The 17,170-nt window shown below is 48.5% G+C and overlaps 1 protein-coding gene across 1 annotated transcript; it reads left to right on the top strand.

The window, feature by feature from the left end:
• Window positions 1-14,663: 14,663 nt before the first annotated feature.
• LOC114057754 (dentin matrix acidic phosphoprotein 1-like) lies at window positions 14,664-17,170 on the top strand. Its single transcript, XM_027884408.1, has 2 exons — window positions 14,664-15,128; window positions 15,288-17,170. Exons 1-2 carry the CDS (start codon window positions 14,859-14,861, stop codon window positions 16,560-16,562), a joined length of 1,545 nt encoding a protein of 514 aa, XP_027740209.1. The 5' UTR covers window positions 14,664-14,858; the 3' UTR covers window positions 16,563-17,170.

The raw sequence follows: 17,170 nt of genomic DNA, 5'->3' as shown, positions 1-17,170 counted from the left end.
TAACAAAAGGTGCATCTACAGCCTTTCGTGAGCCTGTGAAATTACTGGCCCAAAACAGGTTCTTTCATCTGATGTGCAAGAGGCCAGTCCACACACAGAGTCGAGGTATTTGACTTATTTACAGTTCTGCACAGAAACAGCGGCTGGGTGGCAAATCCACACAGCCAGCAGACAACTACCAAAACCTTTCACTATTTATATTTTTTAGGAACTGAAGGCACTAATGTTCATTGGCTACAAGATACATAGTTATCTTATTAATTACTATTCTATCTTCTGTTGGTTAATGATTGTCTCTCTTCTCATGCCAATTAGTCTGCATGCTCAGTCTTTCTCTTCTTTTGGGTCAGTGGGTTTCTTCAGTCGGTGGTTGCCATCTCCCCCTACCAGAATTACCTTTTGCCCAGCTGGAGCTGGTTCAGGACAGTTGCTGAGTTGGCTTTATTAGTTTTTTCCTCATCTTGGCAGTTCTGCCAAATGTCCTTGTGACCCATAAATTCTGCATTCTTTCTGTCCACTATCAGTGGTACATCCTTCTTCCCAAGCTTTGTTAACCTCAGCCCCTGAGGGCTGAGATCACTGAAGCATGTCCAGCCCTAAACCTTAATAAGGCAATTCTACCAACAAGTCATTTGTCTTTCTGACACCTGGCCTTCATTTAGATAACTATATAAATAATTCAGATTCTCAAAAGATCACAGCCTACAGCAACTCCCACTGGGAATATTGGCAAGTACTGCTTGCCCTTTCCTACTGGAAATAACTGATAGGGTTAATGTGGACTGTAGAAACATTCTATGGGGAGTTTAGTTTTCTGAAGAGTTAGCGAGGTAGAAAAACTGGCTGGAGACACTGCTGGGGGCAGGAGGGAACTGGTGCCTCGGACCAGCTCTGTTCAGTTGTGCCACACTAAAGGAATACTGTGAGGGTTTTTTTGTGCCTTATCTTTCGGGAGGCAGGAGAATATCAGTTTATGTCCAACTGTGGCTCTTTAAGTGTCTTATGATAGAGATTCTAAAAAAAAAGACATCTGCCCAAGTATTTTTGGATATATTTCTTTCTAAATTAATTTATCAACTGAAAATAAATCACTGGTAATTATATATATAAAATACATACATGGGTACATATATGACATATATGAATATGTATTACATCCTCTGTACTAAGTAATTTCATTAAATGACTCCTTCTCTTTTACCTCAAAAGAAAGAAAAGTTTACTGCCTTCTGGAGGCTCCTTGCATTGAATTTGGATTGAAAATTTTTATACTCTGAAAAACTAATTTTTGGCACAGCTTTTTTGGCTCTAAAGGCTACCCCTCTCAGTTAGATACCAGCAATGCCCTGAGTCCTTTCAAGGCTAGCATCATCTCTTAAGATGGAGCATAATAATAAATGCATACAAGCTGAAACTGTGTTATTTATTTGTCATGGGTTCAAGTGGCTGAATTTTTAGTAATAGGGGGCAATAGAGATAATATTTTTAGAGATAAAAAGAGAAACCACGACACTCTTAAGAGGTTTTTTAGTGAAAAATCTCAACAAAGTGACATATCATTAAAAATACTTTAAAAAATCACAGAAACACTAAGTTAAAAGTCCTCCTCTGTGTTCTTTTTGGCCTGTTACTTGGTCAGTTCTGTATCTAAAAATAGATACAACAGCCATAGAGACTACGTGGTTGCATAGTTTATCTTTTACACTAATCCAGGAGCCCCCTGGTCAGCAGTGTTTTATTCCAGATAGCAGTAGTTCTGTCTCCTTGCACACTACAGTTCCTTTATTTTATTACATGCTGTTTTCCAATCCTTCAGAAATCTCAATTTGTCAAAACCCTAAGTTGCCTTTTTTTTTTCTTTTTTAAATATCACAGCTCTTTATTTCTTTTCTATCTGTACTAAATGCCCTACTGAATGTATTTCTGCCCATGATTTCGATGATGCCTGAGAAGAGAACAAGTGCCAGCCAGGGCTCTTGTTTCCTGAATGTACGGACATGAGTAGCACTTAAGATGTTTGGGAACTGACTCCAAAACAGGCCGAGGCTCCGACAAGGCTGCCCATGTGCTGCTGCTATATCAGCTTTGTCTTCCAAGGCATGAGGCAGGCAGGTAGTGTACTAGAGACTCTCCTCCTGTCTCCTGTGAGCTACTGCACTGGGCTGTGTCATGTTTGACCACAATGCCTACATAAGTTGAAATTAAATGTTTAAAAAAGAGGGAGAGAAATAAACATTTCTCCGAGCCGGGGAACATTTGAGTCCCGCTGGGGAGTAGCTATTTTAAAGCTCAGACTGAGGGATGGCTATTTTTGCCCTTCAGCCAGACAGACTCAGCTAATGGTCTGTATCTTTCAAACCGCTTTGTACACCAAATTCTTAAAAAGAGGAAGGTAAAAAGAGCAGGAAGATCCCTTGAGCCAGCAAGAGGTAGACATGGCTCAAACCTGGAAAGATCTTCTCTGTACCTGAACCCTTCTGTCATTTGGGACTGCAGAGATGTGCTTTGTCTTGCCCTGTTATTCAAGTGTGCATTTGCTTTAACAGCGAGGCACAGAGATGGAGGTTGGTGTGAGCATTTTAAGGTCAGTTCTGGTGAAAGCACTCATGGTGCACAAGTCGTGCAATCTCCATGTGTGGCTCAAGAGCAGGTAGTTATTTCTCTAAATCATTTCAGACACACAGTGCAGTCAGAGGCTTTTGGGGAAGTTTAACACAGCAGCAGACAGCTATGCAGTGGCGTCTGATGTTGGAATAACGTTGGACGTTGGACGTTGTGGCTTATCTTCCTCATTTCTGATGTTCCGCCGAATACTTGCTTCAAGTACTCTGACTTTTTAGATGGATTTAAGTGTCAGGGCAGGGGGTAAAAACATTTCATCTTATGGATGGGTGCCATTTAATTAGATTTTGAACCTGACTGCTATGTTAAGCAGCTCTGCAGCTGTTTGGGAACACCATGAAGCAAATGTAAATGGAAAAAAAAGCCATATCCACTTGTGATGAAGAATCTGGTGTAAAAAGCATGTCAAGACTTACAAAGGAGTTTGTAAAGACTGTTTATTTACTAGGTGCTCTGATCTTTGGTGATGATAGAAGGGCAATGAAATTGGTGAAGGGTCTGGAGCACAACTCTTACCAGGAGTGGCTGAGAGACCTGGGGTTGTTTACCCTGAAGAAGTAGAGGCTCAGTGGTGACCTTAGCATTCCCTACAACTACCTGAAATGTAGCCAGATGGGAGTTGGCCCCTTCTCCCAGGCAACTAATGATAGGATGTGATGACATAGCCTACATAGTCTTAATCTGCACCAGAGGAGTTTGAGGTTGGACATTAGGAAGAATTTCATCACAGAAAGAGTGAGGGCTGCCCAGGGAGGTGGTGGAGTCACCACCCCTGGAGGTGTTTAAGGAAAGACAAGGCATTTAGTGCCATGGACTAGTTGACAAGGTGGTGTTGGCTCATAGATTGGACTTGATCTGAGAAGCCTTTTCCAACCTAATGGATTGTGTGATTCTGTGACAAGAAACGAAGCCTTTGTCCATAAGGAGACATAAAAACTGTGCAACACTGCAATTAATCTGTTCCTTATTGATTCAGGAACAGCATAGTCTTAGCACGGAGCATCAACATCTCCTGCCATCTGGTCCTGGTTCTGCTGCTGATATTCCGGATAGCCTGTGACTTGTTTCAGCTCTAAAGCTGGCTTCCTGTTTCTCAGGAATTGACAAAACCCAACTGTGGTTTTGTGCAGCTAAACCAGTCCTGGTTCTCCTGCTGATATTCCATATAATCTCTAAGTTACTTATTTCACCACTAATTTTGGCTCCCTCTTGCTTGGGAATCGGCAAACCCCAAGTTTGGTTTTGTACAGCTAAACCAGCTCTGCTGTGCTCATGGACCTGTCTTTACCTTGCCTCCAAGTCAGCATTTCAGGGAGATTCCCTTGCTGCTGGGAGCTTGGGGACAGCAGCTCTCAGGGCATTTTGGCTTGACTAAGGACAGCCAGGCATTGCCCTGCAGCGGGCAGCCGCCCTCAGGGGTCTGCAGGGCACAGGAGGGTTTTGGCACCCACCCCCGTGGCACTGTGCCCCCAGATTCTGCCCTGGACAACTGCTCCTCTCTTCCTTCAGGTTTTTCCCTTGCTGTGTGCATCCTCAACTTTCTGCAATTGCCTGTTCCTCAAATAGAAATAAATACTGAGGAGCCTGTGTTGTTCGTGACAGCATGAAGGTCAGGCTGCTATCAAATCTGCCATCTGCGTGTGTGATGTCTCGCTGCTTACAGCCCCTCCCAAAGACAGAGAGGTGTCTGTGGGTGGGTGGGTGTAATGTCTGTTGTTCAGTGAGAGAGGAGTTTAAAAATACCACTTGTGAATTACCTGATGGGAGCAGTTTTAGAAGGCAATCCACACCCAGCATGTTTTAGTTTTCTAGTGGGAAAGGTATTTGAAGAGATGTTTATTTTGAAACAAAATTTACTAAACGAGAAGGGAACAGGATGCTGAAGGGAGATAAATATCTGGTGGGCTCAGGCAGCATCAGTGTTGGACTGGCTGGTGGTTTTCACTGCAGTTCCAATGCCTGTTTGGGGTGGCTCAGGTCACTGGATTTTTATCAGGGAAGGGAGCAAAGGGGCAATGGGATAGGTGAGCTGGGATGGGGATAAGCAGCCAGCTTGCTTTTTTTTTAAGCCAGGGACCTTCTGTTGGGAAGGGAGGAGTGAGGAGAGAGAAACACTCATGCTGTAGCATGTCCATCATCCCTTGCTCCCCAGCACCAGAAACACACAAGGCTTTTACATGGACTCATTCCCCCTTTAGGCAAAGGTTTGGGTTTAGAGAAAGCTCAGTGTAGCTGAGCTGGTTTGAGATGTGTGTCTGGTCCCCAGTTATTTCCTTGGATTTTTATCTAGATCCTTCTCACCTCTTTTGTTCGGGTGTAAATTCCTTTCTGAGTGAAGGCTTCCTGGACGATTCCAGATGGTTGTGTCTGATATACTCTGGATATTCAAGACACGTCTTCCGTAGTAAAACTTCAGTTTCTAATCATTTAATTTTCTCATTATTTACTTTTATTTAAATAACTTTATTTCTTTACCATTGCAAAAAATCCTAGTTAATTACATAGTACAGTTATAAATATGTTGCCATTGTCTTCTGCTAAAATGAAGTGAGAGTGAGTAGTGCATTCTTTTGATAGGGGTTTTTTAATGTCTGTTTCGGTATGTTTTATTAAAAGGGATTTTGACATCAATCTTTCAATCAAAGACTGATATTCATTTCCAAGTACCCTTTTCTAGTGCTGTAGGAACAACTTCCTGCCTGTATGTTTTATACTAATTTCAGTGCTGAAAATTCAAAAATAGCTCAGGGGAGAGGAATCAAATTATAGTTTTGCCATAGGATGAGGTGGTGGGAAGGAAGAGGATGATGTACCTTCCCCCTGCGTGGGCACAAGTGCCTGTCTTCCTGTGCTGAGAGGGAAGCAGAACCCAAACTGGGGCCAAACTGAGCACTTCGCAGAAGCACCACCTTTCAGAGATCTGTGACTGTTGCCTGTCTTCCCTCGGAAATTCATCTCCTGAGGTCCACAGCCATTAAAATCAGCCTGTCAGCAGCACCACACACTGTAGAGCAAGATCTTCACAGCCATTACACCAGGATCTAATAGTTACACAAAAGGAAAGAAAGAATAAATGTTTGGAATACTCCTGCATGTAAAATTCTCAATAGTGCTATGTATTTGCTAGTTTGTTACCCCTAAAGCCAGAAGCTCAAGCCCAAGTGCTGGTGATCTGAGCATCACTCAGGGTTCTTCAGTGCCCAGCACATGCCCATCCCTTTCCCCCATGCTTGTGTCCCTCCGTGTCGCATCCCACACCTCCATCACGGCAGCACTTCCCTATGCTGCACTACTGTTTTGGAATCGCAGCCATTAGCACCTTGTTGGCCAAAGAAATGGTCATCACAGCCAAATCTAGTACAGCACACACTGCAGGTGGGGTGGGAAGAGCTCAGAGCAATTCCTGGCTGGCGCCAGTCCTCAGCCCAGCTCAGCAGAAAGCTTATCGCTGGGGATGGGAATGGTGATGCCGGGCTGCGGGGCTGTCCTGCTACAGCACACAGCCAGCACGGGCAGGGTTTACTAATGGGAATGGCTTTTCCTGAAAAGATCACGAACCTGAGTGTTTTTGATGATGCCTCTTTGAGTGCGCCCTTTGTGTTAATGCTCAGCCAGCTCTCACTAGGTTTATTTTGGGTTTTGGTTTCATTGAAAGGAAAAACAAATGGGGAAGTGAATCAAACCGAAACCTCCCTTTATTCCATTTATTTTCAGCTGGAGGGAATGGAAAGATACGAGCTTACCTGGTGGAGCACATTAGTCATATGAAGAGATGATGGTTGTGGGCATGGGCGAGATTTGAATGTGGGCTGAGTAGTGAAGTGCTTAAACCCACAATGCTGAGAGGATTATGGGTGAGCTGGATCAGGTTTTGTGATTTGCGCCTGATTTCTTCAATGAAGAGTGCCAAGACCCTGCTGAAGATAAAGGATGCTCCGGCACATTAGCTGGGGTGAGACTTCCAGGGATCCTCCTGCTCCCACAGGGCTGGGTAGATGAAGGAAGTCCTTTCATGGCTTTGCATTCCCATTTGGGCTGCTTCTGGAGACATGCCTGGTGGAAGATAGAGGTGGTGATGCCACTTCCTCACAGAAAGCCACAGAGTGTACCGTGTAATTACATCTGGGCAGACCAGGGCTGCTCCTGCAGCACAGGCAGTTACATACGTGACTTGAGGAGGCAGGCAGTGCTGGAGCTTTCAGACATTTCAAGAGGCACAAATATTAGAAATCCTCAGGAAAGCTTTTGTCAGTAACTTGAGCCCTAAAGTTACTAAAAAAGTTGGGAGTGTCGTGTTCCTGCTACAACTGTGGGACCACACAGGTTGGGAATAGGCAGCAGTTCTTGAGCCTGCTTCTCCAGACAATACCTTGCTTGCATTTATTTGCCTGAGTTTTCCCTGCTTGCCTATCAAGCATATTTTCACATCTTTCTCTTGTGACTGGTTATGCAAAAGTGTGAATTCTGTGCACGAGTGTCAACGCTTATCCAATGTTCATTTCTTACAGACTTTTTTTAAAGATTTCTGCTCATTGTCTCCTGTGCAAAATTATTCTATGCGTTCAGCATGCAGAAAAAACATACGGAGTGACAAGAGGAATTTCCAGCAGGAGTAGTGAAGAGGAACTGGCCTGAGTCAAAAGGTTGTGATTAACATTTGCAATCACACATATGTAACTCCTTTGAGGTGTACTGTTGAATTCAGCTGGAAGTGTAATAGAGTGTGAATATATTTGACCAGCAGGCTTAGTCTGTCGTGTAAGACTTCGGTCTGTCATTTACAGCTGCTCATTTAAGTTGACTGGTACAAAATTACAAAGAACAAGTAGGGGGGAAAAAAATCTTTATTCATTCACTCATAGATCAAACGAGGAAGAGTATTAAAGTCACCACAGTGTTGACAGTGAACAGTTGATCCACCTCTGTAACTGGTATCTGGACTGGGTAAACTGATTACTGGGGGAATAAGTAGAAGATCTTACAAGTCTAGGTCTTTAAAGAAGTAAGTATTTTGAACACTAAAAGAACCCAAATATGAGTAAGGCTAGGGAAAAGCATATTGTCAGCATTAGGGCAGAACATCGCAGTTCAAGCGCTTCAGGAATTAAAGTCATTGCAAACTGGATGAACTTGGAGATATGATTTATTACTCCAAGCCAGATGAAGGGGCTGATAACTCTCTTTCCAATGGGGCCTGATGCATGACACATCTGCAAGAAGTGTGCAAACCTTGTCGTGACAGCTGATGCCGTGACTATGGGGCCAGCTTTCCACTCACAGGGTCAGTGGTGGTGATGCTCTGATGGAGCCATGCACTCTGCACCCAGAAGGTTGGCTGAAGGCTGGGCTGCCCCGGGTCACAGCTGCTCAGCATCTCCACGTGATGAAGCTGATAGTGGAGAAAACACTGGAAGCTGGCTTCTGTCCTTTGGAGGTAAAAGCCAAATTGCTGCTGGTCTCTTGCTCAGAGCTGCATTGATGGTGTCTGTCCAGCTTTTCTATGCTCCTAGGGGACTGTGGTAATGCTTCCTGTCCAGCTACTCCAGACAGCAATAAATTTAGACCAAGTGAGCCATAATGACAGTACAGGAACCAGAGGAGTGCTGACTGCTCTCCAGGAGGAGGGTCTGGCACTCCATGCAGACATCTTCATCCCTCAGGCTGCCAACCCTGTCCTGACCTCTCTGCCCACTCTGGGCAGCCCATGCCTCCGCATTACCCATTTGCTCTTGTGCAGTGGCTGTTTCATACAATCCATTCCATCAGTCATTTCCTTCTGAAAAGGAACGAAATCAGGGTACTGTGACTCACTAGACATACACACATCTGACGGGCACACAGCTTCCCGTATGTCCTACCTGCACCTTGGAGCAGGTCACCCCAGGCTGATGTGAGGGCAAAGCTGGCTCCAGATCACTGCTGTATTTTCCTTCCTGAGAGCCCTGACTTTGAGGGTGTCTGGCACAGATCTCCACAGTTCCAGTTGAAGCAGGGGGTGAGCACAGAGAGATGGCTGGAGAGAGCTTCTCACGTTAAGGATCTGTTATTGTTCCAGTTCCAGCTTGTGATTTACAAACACTTATTGATCCCACCTCCCAAGGGATTCAGTTCTGAGCAGGGAGTGATTGTAAAAGATACTGTAGTCTGAGATTTTAGGAGCTGTAACTACCCACTGCTTTCCCTGTTATTACTGCTGTCAGTGCTGAGCTTTTGACAGCCCAGTGACACTAGAGCTCCCTGGTACTGGCACCAGCAGTGCCAAAACTGGTCCCTGATGTGAGGCAGAGCCAGGGTTCTGTCCCTGCTCTTACTCTGACTGAGGGCACAAGCTGCAGTAGTCCCTGTGTTCAGGAAGACATGCTATATCTGACAGTGGCGAGGCAGAAACTAGGCACTCTGTTCATAGCTGTTGAAGTCGCGGCCTCGAATTAGTGAATTCAGCCAAGGTGACTGATGAATATGGATCTCCAGGACCTGATAATCTGATCACACACATCTGGCAGAGATGGCCCAAGGTACCTGTCCGGCCACGTGTTTCAGCTGCAGTGGACACAACTTGAATAGCAATTATTGCTCCTTGAATTTCACCTCAGCAACAAGAAGCAGCACAAATTTCCAAGTAGCACAGAACAGGTACAGCACCAGCCTTCATCCCGACAGACTGTCAAGGTGATGTGCTGGTTTTGCTGGAGCCCATTGCTCAGAGAAGAGTGATATAAAAATGCTAGAAATAGAAGTAAAGGGAGTGTGGTGCTGGCATGGGAGAGAGGGATTTCGGGAGCTCGTTTTGCATGTGTTTCAGGAGAGCATCTTGCTGGTAGGACAAGATGAGCCTGCTGGTCACCTTCCTTCGACAGTGTCACAGAGACTTCAAACAGTCTGTGATGCATTTCCTCCTGAAATAGGTATCTGAAATAGGGCAAATGATTGGTCCCTTAAAAGTGCTTGTTTTCTCTGGCTGTAAAGGAAACTCCATGGCAGACACAGAAGGGTAGATTAAAAATTCTACCTCTGTGCTGTCGGGAGGCCAGGGCAGAGGGATGTTGGTCTTGTGCAGAGGTCTAGCATTAGGGTGGGTCCTGTGAGTAATTCAGGGCTCCAGGACTCAGGCACCTATGATGTCTTTTTTCCAGTGAAGAGAAACAGCAAATTTTAAAGGCAAAGCATATACCGAGCTTGTGCACGCCTCTGCACTGTGACAACCATGCTGGTAACTTCCATCTGCTGCTTATTACAGCATTCATAGCTTTGAGGCTTGCTTCCAGGGGGAGTTGGAATATCAGTGCTGTTCTTCAAACACCTAAAATGTTATCATTAGCTACTGTGTTACGCGTCACATTAACGCTGTGAAACGCAGACCGTATTTACTCAGCTTCAGGCAACAGGTGTGATGCCTTTGCTCAGACCCCTTGAACGCTGAGGAGGCAAAGGCTGCTTCTCCCACCTTGCACACGCAGCCACCAGCTGTGCTCTGCCCACCTGCAAAGCAGGCAGTGACTTGGGAACCTGGCTGGTTTAGAGGAGCACTGTGGTAGTGAATCCCTTAGGACTGGGCACTAGATAATTCCTGGTGCTAGCATGAAACTTATAGGGGAAATTAATATCTAGGAGGCAGATTTTTCAGACCTGCTCCGAATGGGAACCTCAGCACTGCATTGTAGGTTTTGTCACCAGAAGGCACTTGGCAAAGTGATTTGGGTTTGGGTCTGGCCACAAGGTAGGAGCTGGTGTTGAGTGTTTGGGAGAGGGCTGTGTCAGCAGGCTTGAGTCCAGCTCTCGTCCTAGTCTCTCCTGCCCTAGTTCATTCACTGAATCTTTTCCTTTTAATGCTACTACAAAGCCCACAGGTCTATTCAGGAGAGAAGTGCACCAGCAACATCAGTACTGTGAAAATACCCTGGACTGCAAAAAATAGAGGGAATGGTGGTTTTTTTTTGAACAATAATAACTTCTTGAGTTTTTAATGCTGAGATGTCTCAATCAGTGGAGGAGAGCAGCTGTTAGGTACCTCCTCTGTCAGCTGTCTCTCTGCAGTGCCAGCTTCTCTCTTGGCTTTGGCATCTCTAATCCCTCCTGCTGTCTCCACTTATTTCTTTTCTCTGTCCTCATGAACACTGCACAGTCCAGCTTTTCAAACAGAGAAGGGATATTCCTGCATCTTTTTACCCACTCTGCCAGTCCCCTCTGACTTGGCTACCAGGGGGTAGCCTGAGGGTGCCAGCTTTAGCCTGGCCAAGTTACCCACATCTTCCATGCCCCACTGCTTTCCATCACAGCCATCTCGAGGGACCTACTGCCTCAGGAGAGTAGAACTTGGGGAAATGCCCAGTGAATTTAAAATACCCATCAGACAGCTGCTTCCCCCACCCTCAGTCCATTTCTCACCTCTGATGTAACAATAATCCTATATTGGTTGTTTGAGTTTTTTTGGCGGTGCGGGGGGAGGTTTAAGGTTAATTGGAAGGTTACAATATGTGGGCTGGGGTTTCCTTTCCTTGCAAAACGTAGGCAGATCTACTTGGGTAGTCTAGCTGATGGGGTGGGATGATCTCTGGAAGGGATTTGGGGGACAGACCTCAGTCTTTTGAACCAGGGCTATTGGAGATCACAGAGAGCTGGAGTCAGATTGGTGTGCTGACAGTGAGCACTCTTGGGTGTGCTGGTGCTGTGGGTGTTTCAGGAGGAGAGGGAGGTGACCTTGGGGTGGTGGCCGATGGTGCAGTGGGTGACTGACCTGTGTCATAAAAGAGCTGGGAATGCACAGCTTGGTGTTTATCTCCTTCTTCCACCACAGCACCTGGATGTGAGGCAGCACTAGGTCTTTGGGGGCTGAGTTAAGTGCAGGTTTGACATTACAAAAAAAATATAACAAAACATGGTAATTGTTGGAGGTGCCTAAAAAAGGTTGGCAACATGAACTCATATCTGGCTGGGGACAGGGGTATAATTTTGTCCCAGGTCAAAAGGAAAATACATCCCACGGTAGCTGCGGCAGGGGTCAGGTAGGGAAGAAGAGGGAAAACATCTGCCAAAGGTGTGAGTGAGAGTAAGTGGCTCAGGGTGACCACCTTGAGACTGAGGGGCCATGGGGAAAGCAGTGGGACATCCCTGCTTGGAGGGAAGGAGGAAGATGCTCATCACACACGGCACCTTGCAGTCCTCACGGGGCAGACACACGTGGCTGGTGGTGATGGGGAGAGAAGGCAGGAGATTTTGGAGAATGAAATTAAGCCAGCACACACAACAGCAGACTGACAAGTCTGGTTTCACAAGGTGCTCTGTCCAGCCACAGTGGTGTCACAGCACAAGTCATGCTTTCTGGATGCTGCTGTCTACAGATGGTACATCCTGGGCAAATTCAGATAACCCGCAATTTACAGAGCCCTGATTCAGTCCTTATTGCTCACGTTTCCTTCAGCCACTTATTTTGCAGTGCCAGCATCTCCTGTGAATCCCTGTAAAGCTGCAGCCTGCCCATGTTCCCTTGGCACTAATGCCCACCTCTGGGAATTTGGGACTCTGCACCAAGGGTCCATTGCAGGTGACTGTGGGGAGAGGCCAGCCGGCAGAGCAGAGATGCATCACCTGCTGCAAAGCAACCTGCTTGCACATGCAGCATGTTTCTATTAGCAGAGGGGGTTGTTGTGGGCACACAAGATTTAGCAATGGTAAAATACAGGCAAGGAACCTGCCTTCCTTCTGCCTGTGCTGGGGCAGAAGGAAAAGCCAGGCATATGGCTGGGGCATATTGGTCCCGTCCTACACCACACGGGCAGAGAGCTGTGATCGCACTGTCGCCAGTGGAGGCTTGCAAACTCCCTCTTGTAGTACCTGTGAGTGGGGACGGTCCCTCTGTGCTGCTGCCTCATAGTGCTGTTAGGAGTAGGTGGTCCATGCCACCACCAAGAAACCCTGGGGTTTATGTAGTGTGTGTATATGTGTTCGTATTTATAGAATTGCATATACATGCCCATACACATGTGCACATGTCGTTGCCTGTGTTTTCCAAAGCAGAGGTTTCATCTCCTCTCTGCCCAGTGGCTGGAAGGAGAGCTGGGGTGTTACACTCCCTCCTTGCAGGGGATGAGATGCTCCATATGCATCTCCATTTAGTATTTCCCTTCTCCCTTGCCTGCGCGGGCATGAAAACAGACAAGTCCTCTCCTTCCAGCATGGTTTTGTGCCCCTGCCCCAAGGTACAGGAGAAGGCTGAGACCTGGCAGGGGAATCATCCCCAGTGGGTTTCATCACCCTGGCCCATGGCACAGGGCAAACACCATTCCCATGGGCACAGGTTAGGAGGATGCCATCCCTGGGACAGGGTCCAGTGCTTGGCGTGGGTGACGCTGTAGTTGTTTGTGTGTGTCATGGCGGGAAGTGTGTGAATGGAATAAATTTAGCAGTCAAAACACAGGGCCAGTGCAGTCAGTCATTAACTGCCAGCCCGTCTCGTCATCCTGCAACCACAAGGAGCTTTTTTAGGGCTGACGTCCTGGCGGAGGCCAGAGGAAGTGTGGGAGGCCAGTTCCTGGTGACACCTCCACGTGTGGCAGCGCTGCCCGCTGGTGCCATTGGCTGCCCCCTGCCTGGGGCTGGCACTGGCCAGAGGTTAAATGCCTGCATGACCACGCTGGGGCACACAGCCCGGAGCATCCTAACACAGGCAGCCAGCTCATCCCATCCCCAGCACCGGAGGAGACGTGGGCTTGCACTACACCTTAAGGTAAAAGTTTTGGTTTCTTTTGGGTTGATCTGGCATTGTCTGGAGTGAAAATGGCATTGTTTGGGAACAGGGGTTGTAGATTTCCTCACAAGTTTTGGTAGAAAGCACAAGGCTTGTGGGCTGAGATGGAGGAGTTGGTTTGTACAGGAAGAAATCAGGAGCGTGCCTGCATTTTGGGCCCAGGGTGATGCAGAATGCAGTTAGTGTGGCCCATGAGGATGCAGTGCTGGGCTGCTCAAGGGACTTGGAAAACGAGAGCAGAGCCAGAAGAAAGCCCCGACTGCCTTACCTGCCTGCCAGGCAGCAATGCTGCTGGAATGCTGACCCAGGGGCCTCTGGAGATGCAGTTCTACATGGGCTTACCTTACCAGGATGCTCCACTTTGGGGTGGTGGGAGATTTTACAGGGCTGTGGGGACCACTCTGGGTGGGAAGTGCAGCTCTGCAACCCATGGACTTACAGTGCTGCCCATCTGTGGTGCTGGCTCCTGTCACAGCCATCGAGCTCAGCTGGGTGATGGGCGGACATTACTGGGGGAACAGGAGGTTCAAAAGAGCTTTCCTGCTCTTTCATGATGCTTAGACAAAAAATCTACCAGAACACAGCCAAGTATTTCAAATCCCAAACTACAGGGAGGTTTCTGCACAGGAGGTGCCTGGAGATGGCACAAGGACAAATCCTTGGCTTGTTTGATGACATGCCAGGCTGAGCACCATGTGCCAGCATGGCAAGGCTATATCAGCTGGAAGGGCTTTGTGGGGCCAAGTTACAGCCAGAGGCACGTGCAAATGCTTTGCTCTAGTGTGCAAATACTTTATTCCTTGTTGCAGCCACAGGGACCACAAGTGACATGAGGGTGACTGCATTCCTGGTGCTGCTCCTCTGGGCCGTGGCCAGCGCTCACCCCGTAAGTACACACTGGGCTGATACTCCCACCCAAAGTCCATTGGTTTGGCCCAGCCAAGGTGCACTGATGACTGATCAGATGTCTCCTGGATGTGTTTAGGTGCCTGGCCGTGAGTCCACCCGTTCCAGCACACAGCAGGAGGTAAGCCAGGGGTGCTCCAGTCCTGCAGGTAGCAGCCACTCATGAAGCAAGTCTAGGATAGGGAGCCAGCCCTGGGCAGGCATCCTTGGACCAGGGGACTTGGGAGGGGAGATGCTTCTTCTGCAGATCTTTAAGCTTTGCCCATCTACTCAGTCTTTTCAAGCTGGGTTGGATTCACCTCATTTTGACTTGCCTCCCTGAGCATGTTCGCAGTTTATCTGATACCTTCTGCTGTGTTGGCCCTGAAAAAGCAGTTTCTGTGCTCTGAACTGTCACAGTATGGGCTTTTCTGAGTTGCCCTTTTGTTGGTGGCTACTGGGGTTTTTTGTATCAGCAGAAATACCTGAAGGGCTGAGGTGCAAGCAATGAAAAAGGCTTGACCACTTGCATGGCTTAGGAATGATGCCCTGCAGCAGCAGTAAAAACATGCTGTAGTTGGTGTTTAATAAACCAAAGCACCATGCCATGTTTTACCTCCAGGACACAGCAAACGAAGAGCACGTCAACAAGCTGGGCAGCCTTCTAGATGGTGGAGATGGCAGACATCCTCCTGTTGGTGTGGAGAGGGGGGACAATGCCCTTGCTGGGGACCTGATGGGTGGGAATGCTGTGGATGAGGAGCTTGGTGAGCACAGTGGCCGAGACAAGGGAGACCAAGTTGGGCAGGCTCCGCACGTGAATCAGGTGGACCACGAGGCTGCAAGTGCCCGCAGTGGAAACGACCTTGGTTTCCTGGTAAGTGAGTGGAGAGGCACGTTTTGCTCTGCCAGGAAAGCTCCCTTGGCCCCAAATCCGCCATTGGTCAGTGCTGAGCTTGGCCTATGTGGTGAGCAGTGCTGATAGTGCTCGTGACCTGCAAGCTTTAGCATTCATCTCCGTTTGTTACCTCCGTAGGAGGGGGATGCACGTGATGCTGATGATGGTGACAACGGAGACCACTATGGCACTGGAGCGAACGGGTTTCCCTCCCACACCGGCGGGTTCCTGGACGAGGAGGATGACAGTGGGGACGACACCTTTGATGGGAACAGGGAAGAGGAGAGGGGAGAAGGTCCTACTTATGTGGCTGGTGCCGATGGGGCGGGTGAACCTGATGGCGATGCCGGCCGCGGGGATGCCGGGGCTGGCAGAGGGCACGGAGACAGCAGCAGCAGCAGCAGCAGCGAGAGTGCTGGGGCAGACCACCGGCGGTACAGGAGCTACATGGGCAGCTGGTATGAGCGGAGCTACAGGCAGGGAGGGGCCAGCAGCAGCAGCCAGGAGGAGGAGAGCTATGATTTCGAGGATGAAGCCATGCAGGGTGACGACCCCTCTGCCTTCGACAGCTGGGGCAGCAGCTACAAGGTGCGCCGTGCTGGCCGCCATGCCCTGGGGAACAGCCGAGAGAGCATCCAGGGGGCTGGCTCCCACCACTGGGAGGAGGTTGATAGCAGGTCCCCAGAGGTGGAGGATGCTGACTCTGGAGAAGACAGCCCGTCCGTGGAGGACAATAGTCAGTCAGAAGAGCCTGTTGACAGTCAGTCAGAGGAAAAAAGCTCCAGCCGCTCCAGGGAGGATGGGGATGGGGAGGACAGCCCCTCCAGAGAAGATAAGGACAGCAGTTCCAGGGAAGGCACTGATGACCAGTCAGATGAAGAACTACGGGAGTTCCCAGATGTAGTGAGCACACTGAACGAGCACAGCAACAGCCAGACCTGGGAAGGGCAGGAGGACTGGGAGTCTGCTGAGGACAGGAGTGTGCCATCCATGCCTGACAGTGAGTCTGGGGAAGAAGAGGGTGACCAGAGCAAGTCCAGGGAAGATGATGAGGACCAGAGCCAGTCCACAGAGGACACTGTGGAGGAGTCACAGGAGGACGAGAATGACTCTGACTCTGTGCCAAGCACATCAGGCGAGAGCCAGAGCGCATCCCCAGAGGACGACAGCAGCCCAGAGGACAACACAGGTGAAGACAGCAGGTCCCCAGAGAGCGACAACAGTGAGTCCCAGGAGGATGATGATGATGAGGAGAGCCAGTCCCAGGAGGATGCCACCCGCGAGTCCAGCAGCCATGGGGATGACAGCTCGCTGCAGAGCCTGGAGAGCGGGAGTCGCAAGCGGCGGCTGGGTGCTCTTCGCCACAAACCTGCTGCTGACTACGATGACAATGACTGCCAGGATGGGTACTGACGTGGGTCCCACAGCCTCATCAGTGCGGGAGCTTTGGGGGGAGGAGGGGTTTAATTTATTTGCTATATAGCCTGGTTGACTTCTTCTCAAGAAGATGCTGTGGTTAAAATGGAGTTGTGTTCGCCAGGGCTAGACCTGGGCACACTGCACAGGGTGTGAAGAGGTAGGTGATGCCAGACACAGGGAAAACCCCAAACCACAGCAAGAAAAGGCATTTTCTGAGCAGCCGTGAGCTGTGAATGACAGCAGGTGTGATGCTGCCCACTTGTCCCAAGGGTACAGTGGTGGCTTGGCACTCCTGGGCATGCTGGGCAGAAAGGTCCCTGTGTCCACCCCTTATATTTACCTATCATGGCCCTAAAAATGACTGCCAAGACTCCAGCTGGAGCTTTCTGTTAGGTCCATGTCCTGCACATAAAAAGGAAAAGTTACAGCTGGTGGGCATACGTGGCTCATGGGTGCAGCAGGGTGTGAAGTACCACTTCAGGATGGGATGTATGTAATATTTTGTAAGAAATGTACAGAAAACATTATATTGTGCCCTTTTTTGCACTTGTATTTCAAAACTGAAATGTACCCTGTTGATTTCTTTAATTACCATTAAAAAC

Source organism: Empidonax traillii, unplaced genomic scaffold, assembly GCF_003031625.1.
Source record: "Empidonax traillii isolate 1590-97213 ecotype Southwest subspecies unplaced genomic scaffold, ASM303162v1 scaffold144:size1428860, whole genome shotgun sequence".
In the NCBI taxonomy this organism is placed as follows: Eukaryota; Metazoa; Chordata; class Aves; order Passeriformes; family Tyrannidae; genus Empidonax; species Empidonax traillii.
The sequence above is the reverse complement of the archived record's forward strand: the minus strand, read 5'-3'. Positions and strand labels throughout refer to the sequence as shown.